The sequence below is a fragment of the Haliaeetus leucocephalus genome, unplaced genomic scaffold (genome assembly GCF_000737465.1).
Source record: "Haliaeetus leucocephalus isolate CR32 unplaced genomic scaffold, Haliaeetus_leucocephalus-4.0 Scaffold668, whole genome shotgun sequence".
Taxonomy (NCBI): Eukaryota; Metazoa; Chordata; class Aves; order Accipitriformes; family Accipitridae; genus Haliaeetus; species Haliaeetus leucocephalus.
The window spans coordinates 234,248-247,060 of NW_010973104.1; the positions used below are offsets into that span (position 1 = coordinate 234,248).

The window sequence follows — 12,813 nt, forward strand, 5'->3', positions numbered from 1 at the left end:
CGGGGCCAGCTGTTCGTTATCGGAAGCGCCTCACCTGTTTTTCATGGATCCGTCCCAGCCGGCAGCTCCTGCCCGCCCGAAGGAGGTCATCCGTGCCAGCTGCCGGCCTCGCGTACCCCGGCGGGCGGCCCGGGCAGCGGCGCCGAGCCCCGGCCCCCTCCGCTGGCAGCTGCCGAGCCCCACCGCCCGGGTCGGGAGGCGGCTGCCCCTGCGCTACCCGAGCTCACCAGAATCTCGCTTACCCTGCAAGGTCAAAAATCACGATTTTACTATTAATTTAAAAGCCACCACGTGCGCTGTGAACTCATGCGTCCGTTTAGAAATGAACCGCCCCGCCCCGCAGAGTGGGGGGGCCTCTGGGCTGCTTCCCCGCGCGGGCCATCGCCAGCCCCAGAGCAGCCGCCTCCGCAAGGGTCTGCGGGCACCGCCTGGGACCGACGCCGGGCCAGCTTACCCTCGGGGCTGCGCCGCCCCGCAGGAACGCGGCGGCAGGACCGCAGCCCCTGGGACCGGGACCGGGACCGGGCTCAGCCTCGGCCCGACCCTCCCTCACGGAGGCGCCACCGCCGCCTGGCCTTTAGAGAACCGGAGACCCCCTTCGCCCGCCCGCGACCCTGCGCGGTGTCTTTCAGCCGAGCGGCTCCCGTCCCCCGTAGAGGCGGGGCTGACGGCAGGGGCAGCCGCAGCCGGAACGCTGTACTGCCGGAACCTCCGCGCCGGGGGGCGGGTACCGGCGGGCGCCTATCGGGAGTACCACTGAGCACTTGCGCGAGTCGAATCCCTCCGCTGGGTCATTTAGTCCCTCGGCGCCGCTCTCCTCGCTTGGGCCGCTGCCGCTTCTTTCCCGGGACGCCGCCGCGCCCGTGCGGCCGGCATGTATTGCGGCCTTGCCGCCGTAGCTGCCGCAGCGAGCTCGGTCGTGCCCCGGGTAATGGGTGGGGAGTGTCGGCGCCGTAGATCCCTCCGCACGCGGTGAGGTGGTGCGGAAGGAGGCCCGCCATTTTGCGTGCCTGAAGCCTGCGCGGAAGGGTGGCTGGTGAGTGGGGCTGGGGCGGCCGAGCTGGGGGCGGTGGGGCGCGCTCGGTGGCCGAGAGGGTGCTGGTAGTGAGGCGGATGCCTTGCCCCAAGTGCCGGCTGGTGGGGCTGAGGGCAGGTCCGGGGCCTGCCCCGTCCGCGCGGTGGGACGTTCCCTCGGCGCCGCCTCGCTGGGGACCGCAGCAGAGAGGGAGAGGGATCTCTCCGCTGCAGACCCGTCGGCGTGCAGCTGCTCCGGTTAACCCAGGACCTCCTGCGCTGCCTGCGCACTTCTCTGAACTAGCCCTGGCCGTTGGGCAGCTACGGGGTGAGTCTCGCCGGCTGGCCAATGCCCTTGGAAACCGACCCAGCAACAGGCTAATTGCTGTACGAGTAAAGGTTAATTTCGGTCTGGTCAGAGTAGCATCCCGTCAACAGGAAGGGATGGGAAGGCAAGGTACAAGAAAGGAAGAACTGGGTCAGTGTTCCTGCAGCAGCGTGGCTGAGAGGCTTATGCGGGAGAGTCGGGGCAACAAAACTTTTTGGAACGACAGCAGGATGGTTGCAAAAGAGTGGCTGGTGAGCCGGCTTCTACTTAATGGCTGTATTTTGAATTAATCTGTTAAAACAGGTTGTTAGTCAGAATAGTTATTTAATAGGTATTTCTACAGAGACGTTGCAACTTGTTCTGAAACTGTTTCTTGCAGCACTGTGAAGTTATTTTAATGTTGTAGGAGTATGTTCCAGTTACAGAAGAGCAAAACTTATTTTTTATGGCATCAGACTTACATCATGCTGTGGTGGGTTGACCCTGGCTGGATACCAGGTGCCCACCAAAGCCGCTCTGTCACTCACCCCCACAGCTGGACAGGGGAGAGAAAATATAACAAAAAGGCTCATGAGTCAAGATAAGAACAGGGAGAGATCACTCCCTAATTGCCATCATGGGCAAAACAGACTTGACTGGGGGAAAATAAACTTAATTTATTACCAATCAAACCAGAGTAGGGTAATGAGAAATAAAACCAAATCTTAAAACACTTTCCCCCCACTCCTCCCTTCTTCCTGGGCACAGCTTCAATCCCAAATCCTCTACCTCCTCTGCCCCAGTGGCACAGGGGGATGGGGGTTGGGGTCAGTTCATCACATGTTGTCTCTGCAGCTCCTGCCTTCTCAGGGGGAGGTCTCCTCACTCTTCCTCTGCTCCAGCATGGGGTCCCTCCCACGGGAGATAGTCCTTCACGAACTGCTCCAGCATGGGTCCCTTCCACAGGCTACAGTTCTTCAGGCACAGACTGCTCCAGCTTGGGTCCCCCGTGGGGTCACAAGTCCTGCCAGCAAACCTGCTCCATCGTGGGCTCCTCTCTCCACAGGGCCACAGGTCCTGCCAGGAGCCTGCTCAGGCTTCCCACGGGGTCACAGCCTCCTTCAGGCATCCCCCTGTTCTGGCATGGGGTCCTCCATGGGCTGCAGGTGGATATCTGCTCCACTGTGGACCTCCATGGGCTGCAAGGGGACAGCCTGCCTCACCATGGTCTTCACTGTGGGCTGCAGGGGAATCTCTGCTCTGGCACCTGGAGCACCTCCTCCTGCTCCTTCTTCACTGACCTTGGGGTCTGCAGGGTTGTTTCTTTCATATATTCTCACTCCTCTCTCCAGCTGGAGTTTCTGGTGCCCGGTTATTCCCCCCCCCCTTCTTGAATATGTTTTCACAGAGGTGCTACCACCATCAGTGATAGGCTCTGCCTTGGCCAGTGGTGGGTCCATCTTGGAGCCAGCTGGCATTGGCTCCATTGGACATAGGGGAAGCTTCTAGCAGCTTCTTACAGAAGTCACCCCTGTAGCCCACCCCCACTACCAAAACCTTGTCACGCAAACCCAATACACATGCATATATATTTCTGTAGCAATGTTTTTTGAGCTTGGTTGGTTCTGTGCATCATTGAAATAACTTGAATAGACCAGTTAAATAAACTGGATGTACTGTAGATAGTAATAAATCCTATGTAAACCACTTGTTATGTGCAAAATGCTATCACTATCCAAAAGTCTGCACCAATGTGTCCTTCCGGTACAAGCCAAGGTCTTTCTATGTGATAGCTCTTAAGGAAGCGTTTTTTGATGAATAGTTCTTGGCATAATAAAACTTCTGAGTTAGTTTTCTGTGGGACCAATGAGTTGAACTGACTCATGAGAGACTGGAGAAGTGCCAGAGCATGTGTTCAGTAAGCAGGAAGAGTGTGGGGAATATGGAATGCCAACTTTTTCCTTCTGATGACAGGACTGTTACAATCTTAGTTTTTATGTCCTTGGATTAATTATACAGCTGTTTTACAACTTGCGTATTAATAGGACAGAAGCTGGCTTGGTTCTTGCAGTTGACTTTCATGTTTCTTTAAAAATGTGGTTTTATCAATGAAGTAACAGAGAGAGAGAGAGAGGATTTGACTGTGTGATAGTTGTTGCAGACAGTATCTTGAGGCATTGGTTCACTTCCATCACCTTTTGAAGTAAGGGAATGAAAGCATGTCTTCTAGTAGCTATGCTGTTTTTTGGGAAATCTGAGGGTTTTTTCCACTTGGGTGTCTTAGAAATCTAGGACTGAATAGAACCTCAAAATACCACCTCGGTAAGCTCAGCTTACTGAATTGAGGCACAATCACATTTTCCTAGACCGCTGCTGGCAGATGTTTGTCTAACATTCTTAAAACTTTACTGTCCTGCGGTATTCACATCAGTGGCTAGTGTTACTTATCTAGGTTAAATAGACCCAGGCCTTTAACTTCTTGTTTTAGGATATGTTTTCTAACCCTGTTCCTATTTATGGAGTAGCCCCAGCTTTTTATCATCTTACAACTGTTTCTGGGGTCAAGATTCAGTCTGACAGAATGGGAATATCCAGGAAGGTTCTGTTCCCTGTTGGCCTTGGTTAGGTGCAGCGTTGTAAAGTGGGAAAGGGAATCATGAGTAGGTCCAGTCATTTGTAAATAACCAGATGCAGGAATAGCAGGCCTGTGCCTCTTTGTTTGGAGAATTTGTTTGGCTTTCCCCCGTCCTGGTTTCAGCTGGGATAGAGTTAACTGTCTTCCTAGTAGCTGGTACAGTGCTATGTTTTGAGTTCAGTATGTGAAGAATGTTGATAACACTGATGTTTTCAGTTGTTGCTCAGTAGTGTTTAGACTATAGTCAAGGATTTTTCAGCTTCTCATGCCCAGCCAGGGCACCTGACCCAAACTGGCCAACAGTGTATTCCATACCATGTGACGTCCCATCTAGTTTAGGAACTGGGAAGGGGGGGTGGGGAATCGCGGCTCGGGGACTGGCTGGGTGTCGGTCGGCGGGTGGTGAGCAATTGCCCTGCGCATCATTTGTACATTTCAATCCTTTTATTACCACTGTTGTCATTTTATTAGTGTTATCATTATCATTATTAGCTTCTTCTTTTCTGTTCTATTAAATGGTTCTTATCTCAACCCAGGAGTTTTACTTCTTTTCCTGATTTTCTCCCCCATCCCACTGGATGGGGGGGGAGTGAGTGAGCGGCTGCGTGGTGCTTAGTTGCTGGCTGGGGTTAAACCACGACACCCCCCGCCAAGTAAAACAGTGACTGGTGTCCTTCTGACCAACAGCTCTTGGTTCCAATGACCTTCCCCTCTTCTCCCACAGAAAGCATTTATCATGTTGGGCTCTGGGTTCAAGGCTGAGCGCTTGCGAGTCAACCTGCGCCTTGTCATCAATCGCCTCAAACTGCTGGAGAAAAAGAAGAGTGAGTATTTGAGGGGGCAGGTGTGACCCAAGATACTTTTGGGGCTCAGGAGACTTGAGGAGATTTTTCTGGAGTCAGGGTACTTTCATGGGCTGAGTATGGAGTAGCCTTTTGCACTTCCCTGAGGGACCTAGGCCTTGCAGTCTGCCCCAGTGTGTGAGTACCTGGAGGAGCAGGCTGGCCGCAACGTGGCCTCTGTCCACCTTCCTGGCAGGTATTGGGATGCAATCTATGTGGTGCATGGTGTGGAGGGACATGCCATTTTGCCCTGGGGGGCCTTTCTCGGGCCTCATGTGCTCACAGCATAGCAGGGAACTTCCTGGGTGCTGTGGGAGGCTCTCCCCACTTGTGCTGTCCTGCCCTGCCCAGACACAGATAAGATCCATGGTTCTGATTGACTCTCTGGGGAAATCGAAGGTGTAGGAGTGTTTCTAGCAGCTAAAAGCCCACTCTCCTTTCTTCTGTGAGTTAGTGTGCTAGGACCTAGACACAAGGACTCTGCCAAGCCATGGCTGAGTGTCTTGCCCTGCAGAGGCTCGTTGAAGGAGAGAGGAAAGCTTGTAATGGCTTTGTGTGTGGTAGGGACTGTGGGTGGGTACAGAGGCAGCAGCCCTTGCCAGCACAGTGACTGGCCTTGGGCATATGTGCTGTAGCTGAGTTGGCCCAGAAGGCAAGGAAGGAGATTGCAGATTATCTGGCAGCCGGAAAAGATGAGCGTGCCAGGATTCGTGTGGAGCACATCATCCGTGAAGATTACCTTGTGGAGGCCATGGAGATCCTGGAGCTGTACTGCGATCTGCTGCTAGCCCGCTTTGGCTTGATTCAGTCCATGAAGTAAGCTCTGGCCTAGAGGGTATGCTGTGGGAGAGGGTCCAGGCCCCCTGGGCTCAGGGAGGGGTACTGCTGGGGGCAGGCCTGGGGTACAGAAGGGCACCTGTGTTTGTCTCGGTGTCCTAGGGCCTCCAGAGACCTTTTCTTCCCCAGTCAGGGAAGACTCTCGAGCCCAGCATGGAGGATGGGGACTTTCAGCCTAAGCAGATTGAGGACAGCAAAGACTAGGTGCTTGGTGTGGAGATAGGATTGTCTTCTGTTGCCCTTAGGGAGCTGGACTCTGGCCTGGCAGAAGCAGTGTCTACGCTGATTTGGGCTGCACCACGACTCCAGTCGGAAGTGGCTGAGCTGAAGATTGTGAGTAGGGTTGTTTGAGGAGTGTTAAGTATGCAGGGTGGGGGTGACGCTGCCAGAAACTGGTGGAAGCCTTTGTCTGGGACTCTGTGTCATTTAAGACAGAGGACTTGTTTTTATGGGCTCTGCCGATGGACATCCCATTATAGGTGTCCCAGGAGCATCAGGGATGGCTAAGGCTGCTCAGCTGGGGCACTCAGTGGCAGAAATGAGGGCGACCTGGGGAGGAGGGAGTGGGCGGCTCTAGGGGCTGCAGCAGATGTGCAGTGTGTGGTGGGGGAAAGCAAAGGTGTGCACATTCCCAGAGTTTCTTTCCTGCTGCAGGTTGCTGACCAGCTGTGTGCCAAGTACAGCAAGGAGTATGGGAAGCTGTGCCGGACAAACCAGATTGGGACAGTCAATGACAGGGTAATAAACTGGTGGAACAGCTGCAGCCAGCTGGAGCTGGCAGAACAGAGGTGCCTGCTGTGGCTTTCTGCCCCTTTTTCCTGTGGCTAGTGGCTGATGCCTGTGGCTCACTGCAGAGTAGGGTGGGCCAGCTGTGCTGCTAGGGGCCTGCCTGCATTGGAGCATGGAAGTGTAGTGCCAAGGTCCCTGGCAGGTGGGGCCCTGCTGTGCTGGCTGTGAATGGAGAGGAGCAGAGCCCATGGAGCCGTGGCCTGTGGTTGCCAGCAGTGTCCTCTGCAGCAGTGCCATACTGGGAGGAAGGGCCTCCCCAAGGCTGCACTGTGCTCCCTGCAGCAGGTAGCCCTGGCTGGCATAGCGCTCTGCTGTGCTGCACTGCCCCGGTCCCGCTGAGTGTTTCTGCACCCTTGTGTTCCAGCTGATGCACAAGCTGAGCGTGGAGGCACCGCCCAAGATTCTGGTGGAGAGATACCTCATTGAGATTGCCAAGAACTACAATGTGCCCTATGAGCCTGACTCAGTGGTGATGGTGAGTGAGGCACCTGCAAGTCTGGAGCTCCCTTCTGTGTTCCAGTGGCTGAAATGTCCTGTTAGTGCTGTGCAGGCTTTCAGAGCACAGGGCTGTGGCATTGCAGCGAACTGGGTGGTAGTTGTGCTTTGGTAACTTCTAGACAGCCCTAGCGTAGCACGATCCCTGCTCCTTCCCACAGCCCTATGGCATGTGGCTGTAGTTAGTCATGCTGTAGTCAGGTTGCCTTTGATTCCCATTAATATCACTGTGTAGCTGCTGTCTGTTCTGTCCTTGTTGTGTTGTGTCCTTGTTGTGTTGTCCCATCTTGTCCAGTGACAAATGCTGCATCTAATGCTCTTCAGAGGGCTGTGATCAGAATAGAGATGTGTTGATGAGCAGAATTCTTCCACCCTCTCCAGGCTGAAGCCCCTGCAGGTGGAGAGGCAGATCTAATTGATGTGGGATTCACAGATGATGTGAAGAAGGGTGGCCATGGAGGGGGAGGAGGTGGTGGATTTACAGCCCCACTGATTGGTCATGATGGAATAGTACCCATGCCAGTGATGATGCCTATGCCCATGCCAACGCCAAATCCGCCCTTCTCCTATCCGCCTCCAAAGGGACCGGTAAGTGCCTTTGCTCTGAACATTCCTTCTTTCTGTGGAAGACTCCGATTGTGGTGCTTAGCCCTGTGCCTGCTGACTGGGAAGTGTCTGTACCTGGTAGCTTGATGTGTCAGAAGGCCATTGTGTTGGTGTGAGACTGCATGGGATGGAAACTGTTGGCAGTTCAGCTGAAGCTTCATGTTGTTTCTTGACTGTGGAGGTTCTTACCCCTGTTCTCCAGCCAGCCCTCTTTGCCTTCAGGGAACAGAGGAGTCCAGACTTAACTCCTGAGGCAGTCTTCTGACTGCAAGGCTTTTGGCCAGGGGTTGAAGCTGTGCTTTGAAGTTGGTAGGCTGGTAGCGTGCCAAGATTCAGTCAAGGAAATCAGGTGAGTTTTGCGGGGTGGGAACAGCACAGAAAAACGTGGAAGCACACTGCCTTCAGACCTGCAAGGGAAGGGGACTAGGCCAATGGCTCTTGCAGATGATTTGTTGTGAGGGTGGAAGGTGGGAGCTGAAAAGAGCACTCTTCTCTGAATTCAGTCATTTACAGGATGTCTCTGTAGACTGGAGAGTGGTAGAACAGTGGGTTGACTTGGAATCTTAATATGGTCCCAGCAATGCTGCAGTGTTTTTTGTGGAAAATCTGGGTCAAGTATCATCAGCCGGCTGTTGGCCCAGGCATAAATACGTTGAGGACTTGTGCCAAGTCTAGGTCTTTGAAGCACTGTTGTGTTACAAGTAAGGGTAATACAAAGCCTCGAGTGAGCCAGAGACCTCCTTCCTGTTTTGTTATACTGCACTCAGGAGAAATGGCTCAGGTGTGCTTATTGCAGGGTATTACCCTTTTTGTCCTGGTACTTCTAATGCCTTGAAAGATGAAGTGTTTAGTCATGCTGGTTCTTTAGAATAACCCATAGTCCTGTTTGCTGGGTCTGATTGCTGCAGGTGACTACATCTGACTTGAGAATCTTTTCCTAGTAAGTATAAACTGTATCAGGTTGGATACTTCCCTGCATTTATCTTAGACTACTACTTTCTCTGACTCCCATAGCAGCTGTAGGTGTATTGTGTCCCATGGTCGCTCTCAGGTAAGTAGTCTGGTGCATGACTCTAATCTCTCTGTACAGGAGAACTTCAATGGCCTGCCAGTGGGGACCTACCAGCCTTTCACTAACATCCATCCACCACCAATTCCAGCAGCCCCACCAACATATGAGTCTGTAAGTGCCTGAGCTGAATCACCATTGTAGGCAGCAGAGGGAACCACAAAGAGTGCAGTGGTAGCCACAGCAAAGGCAAATGTTCATTAAACACACTGCTGTCAACCTTTGGAGCTTTTGGGATGGTGCTTGGCATTGCTTATGGGTGTGGTGAATCACGGAGTGCATGTGATGGGAGAATGACTTGTGAGGAGAAGTTCCTCATTCAGCTGTGCTGCAAAGGAAAGCCAAGATTTATTTTACTGTGGTGCTAAAATGGTGATAAACGCTTAACAGGTAGAGTCCACAAATTCTGTTTTTTGCAATGTGAAGGGTTTATCACCTTCAGTCTGTTAAATTACAGCTTTTGAACTAATTCATAGTTAGCCTGGATGATGGTTTTGGCTGACCCAAATGATGTATGTTTAAACACTTTTCCTTTCTCAGACTTTTCTCAGTCCTTGGGGACAACGGAGGAGAGGCTGGAGTCTTCTCTTTCCATGCTTGTCTATGTGTTTGTTGCTGCAGTTCATGATCATGCCTCCCATTTTGCTTTCAGCGACATGCTTCTAGTTTTGGCAGTTTCCTGTGTAGGGATGAGCATCGCCAAGCACCTGCATGTGCTAACACCTTGTACTAGCTGCACAGCAGCGTTTGAGTCCAGGAGATGCAGGCACAGATGCAGCAGTTGTTAGCTGGTTGAGGATAGATGTCACTGCAGCCCACAGGGAATGAGGAGTTACACCAGCAGAACTGACCATGCTCTGTGCCTTTGTCCCAAGTGGACCAAGACCTGAGATGGGGTCATTTAGTACCTTGCTGCTGGTTACAAGGACCTATCTATTGTTTATGAAAGAAAGGAAGCAGTAGCTGTGATTACGTGGATGAAGAGGGCAGTCTTCTCCCTTGATAAGTATTTCAGATCTCCTAGTGGATATGCTCTGTTTATCCAGTTCCAGAATATGGCCAGGGAAGCTTTGATTGATAAGAGAGGGAGAGGAAAGTCAAAGCACTGCCTCCTTTTCTTGGGAAGAGAGGCAGATTCTTTTGAGTGCGCTGGAAGCCAGGGTTGCCTGCCTTCTTGGGGAGGGGTGGGGTATGCATTGCTCTGCATGGGTGTGGCTGCTGTTGCCCATTAGCAGTGCCTACACAAATATGTGATTCTGTGCCTGGTAGGAGAGTGAGCTGTAGTAACTTAGAGTCTTTTTCAGATTGATGAGCCTAATGCTGACAAGGATGCTTCTGCGCCGGTGGCTGGTGAGTATGTCAAGAGGTCTGGGAAACCTAGGGTGGTTAGGGGCTGTGGTTAGCTTGGGATCCTAGTGTCCCTGGAAGGAAGCTTTCCATGTAGGGAACAACGTGTAGAACTTGACACATCTTAAGAGCAGGATTTGAGTTTGGAGAGGACTCTGATGGAGATGGAGAGTATCCTCTCAAAACGGGGAGAAGCCAGACTTCCACTGGGAAGCTCAAGAACTGGAGTCTGACTTTGTAGTCAGTACTGGGTCTCCAGCTTAAGCTGCCTCATCAGACCAAGTATAGGGCATTGCAGGATAAAATGAGAAAGCAACAGCTGTAAGTGATAATATATTTTTACATGGCATAAATAATATTGTTCTGCAGCAACAGAATGAAAGAAGTAAGCACTAAGAGGGTAGATAGGTTTATATTGATGTCAGTGTTGAGGGTGCACACAGCAGAGCAGGAGTAGTAGAGATAGCTGTTATCCCCTGGTCCATCTGCCTAAAGGCTTGCGAGATGCTTCATGCATCATAATTGGATCATAAAAAAATTCTCCTGCCTTGTAGAGTGTGATTCTGCTCTCTGTGTTTTGAAAGCACTTGTTATCTCTAGCACTTGATAAGGGTGGAGAGGGTTTTTAAAGTAAGTGGATGCTTGCCAGCTCCAGCAAGGATTTCTCACGATCTAATGGAGTCCTCTGGGGAGTGTTGGTGGTGTGTGCTGAAGAAGGTAGGCCCATGGGTGCACTGGATCTGGCTGTGTGCTTCAGACTGACAGCTGGGTGACAGCATGTGATACCTGCGTGTGTCTTTAGGAGGTGCTGGAATGGAGGAAACAGGGATTTTTGAATCCCCATGATGCAGTCCAGCCAGTATAGGCATGTGGGAGCTTCAGCCCACCAGCAGCTGGGCTGTGGGCAGTGGAAGGGGATCTTCTACTGTCTGGTGCAGCCATAGGATAGCAGCCCCTTGCAGCCATATAAACCTGAAACGTTGTGTTTTTCCCCATTGAGTCTACACACAGTTGGAGGTGCGTGATCACTGAGTCCTGTTCAGAAAAATACACTGGTGTACTGCCTTTTTGGTAGAATGACCTTTCTTTTGTGTGGCTCTGTTTGGCCTGGTAAGAGTGTGATGATGATGAGGTGAAATGGTATTTCTCTTATTCTAAATAGGGCCTGGGCCCAAGTCAGAAGCTTCTCCTAAACCAAAAGCTGGAGCTCCTAATACCTTTGATAACTTTGTGCTGCCTGAATTACCATCCGTGCCAGATACACTGCCGACAGCATCTGCTGGCGCCAACTCTTCTGCCTCTGAAGACATTGACTTTGATGATCTTTCTCGGAGATTTGAGGAGCTAAAGAAGAAAACATAAAGCTGACTGGGCTGTAACTCCAGTATGAGGGGCAGGAGCTGTGACAGCTGCTTCTCTCTGAAACAGACTCCCCTTGAAACTGGTTTCCTGTATTAACCTCAAATGAATGCGCTCTTCTTTTTGAGCTCTCTTCCTGCTGTACTTAAACCAGGTGGTGCCACTTTCCCGACCTTTGTTGCTCCAGGAGCTGAACCGTGGGGAATCTTTTGAGACTGGAGCAGGGAACAGCCCTGTCGGACTGGGTAGCTCTACAGGAAAGCTGTGCTTGGTGTTCTAGGTGCCATGCCTGGCTGCCTCCACGGTGGCTCTGTGCCCCCTCCCACAGAGAAGAGGCGAAGGCTGGAATGGGACGGGGCTTTCTCCTCTCCCCTGATGGTCTCAAGGGCAGCACCATCAACAAACTGCCCCTCCCTGCTCTATGGCCTGTACAGTAAGGGTGATTAAGTCCCTTTGGTAAGACTTCTAACTAATTGGTGCAGGGAATACAGTCATGAGGAGATGTGGCATTGCCCTTGAGGCTGTGCAGTGTGCTGGCACTTCTGCCATCTCCCTGGCTCCAGCCCTGTCTGCGTGCAGTTTGCTTGATGTCCTCTCTGGGCTCGCAGGGAGCCTCCGTGGCCTTTGCTGGCTTCTCAGTGTGGGGCTCTGTTCCCTGCTCGCAGGAGGGTGGCACTGTACGGTTTCCTCTTGGGCGGTGTGTTCCGCCTGAACCCACTGGGACGGCGAGGTGGCCGGGCAGAGGGCTGGCAGAGCCACGCTGGCTGCACCAGCTGCTTTCTCACTGGGCACTAACGTGTATGGAGAGCTGAGGTCAAGGGCCTCTGATGGGATATGTGGCAGCAACTTTGCTTACCCCTGAGCAAGGGGATGGGAGACGCCTGGCCTGAGAGCTGCAGCCGGTGCTGCTGCTGTGTGCAGGGAGCGGGGGTGCTGCTGGAGGTGACCTGCACTCTCCTCTGTGATGTACCTGTATATAACCCTTTCACACAACTTTTCTTTGGAGTTTTTGGCTGATTTGTATCTTACGGGTTGGTTCCTAATAAAGTCTAGGCTTGTGAGCTGCTGTGGGCCGTGGGATGCTTTCTCGTGGGGGTCGCACAGCGACGGGACCTTCTGCCGCAGGCGCCCGGTTGGGGCTGGGCCCCGGAACCTAAAGCCCCGGAGCCCGAGGGGGTGACTGGCGTGAGCCTGCGCGGGGCGGGGCCGGGGCCGCCCAGGGGCGGGGTCCCGTTCGGGCTCCTCCCCGTAGCGGTCCGGGGGCGGGGCCAGGGCGGTCTCGCTCCAGGTCCCGTCCCCGCGGCGGTCCCTCCCCTGCCGTTCGTCCTGCGATCCGCCCGCCCACCCCGAGTCCTGCCGCGCCCCTATTGGCTGGGAGAGCCCGGCCTCCGCCAATCATCGGGGCGAGCTCCGGGAAGTATCCCGCCACGTGTCGGGCTGAGCAGATGGCGGCGCCGCTGCGCGTGAGCGGCCGGCGGGCCCTGCGGCGGTCCGGGGGTCCTGGGGGCGGCGG

General features: G+C 53.2%; 2 protein-coding genes across 2 annotated transcripts in view; one reads left to right on the forward strand and one right to left on the reverse strand.

Moving 5' to 3' along the window:
* The window catches only part of ZNF821 (zinc finger protein 821), a 12,593-nt gene extending 12,460 nt beyond the window's left edge, over positions 1-133 (reverse strand). The window contains exon 1 of the mRNA XM_010579518.1: positions 35-133. The gene's annotated coding sequence lies outside the window, so the exon portion shown is untranslated. The remainder of the gene's footprint in view (positions 1-34) is intronic.
* Positions 134-1,082: 949 nt separating this feature from the next.
* On the forward strand, positions 1,083-11,427 carry IST1 (increased sodium tolerance 1 homolog (yeast)). The gene is made up of 10 exons (XM_010579519.1): positions 1,083-1,593; positions 4,681-4,780; positions 5,434-5,614; positions 5,881-5,968; positions 6,290-6,373; positions 6,789-6,899; positions 7,301-7,507; positions 8,616-8,708; positions 9,899-9,944; positions 11,104-11,427. The coding sequence occupies exons 1-10, from the start codon at positions 1,114-1,116 to the stop codon at positions 11,301-11,303; spliced, it is 1,590 nt and encodes a 529-aa protein (XP_010577821.1). The 5' UTR covers positions 1,083-1,113; the 3' UTR covers positions 11,304-11,427.
* The last annotated feature ends 1,386 nt before the right edge of the window (positions 11,428-12,813 follow it).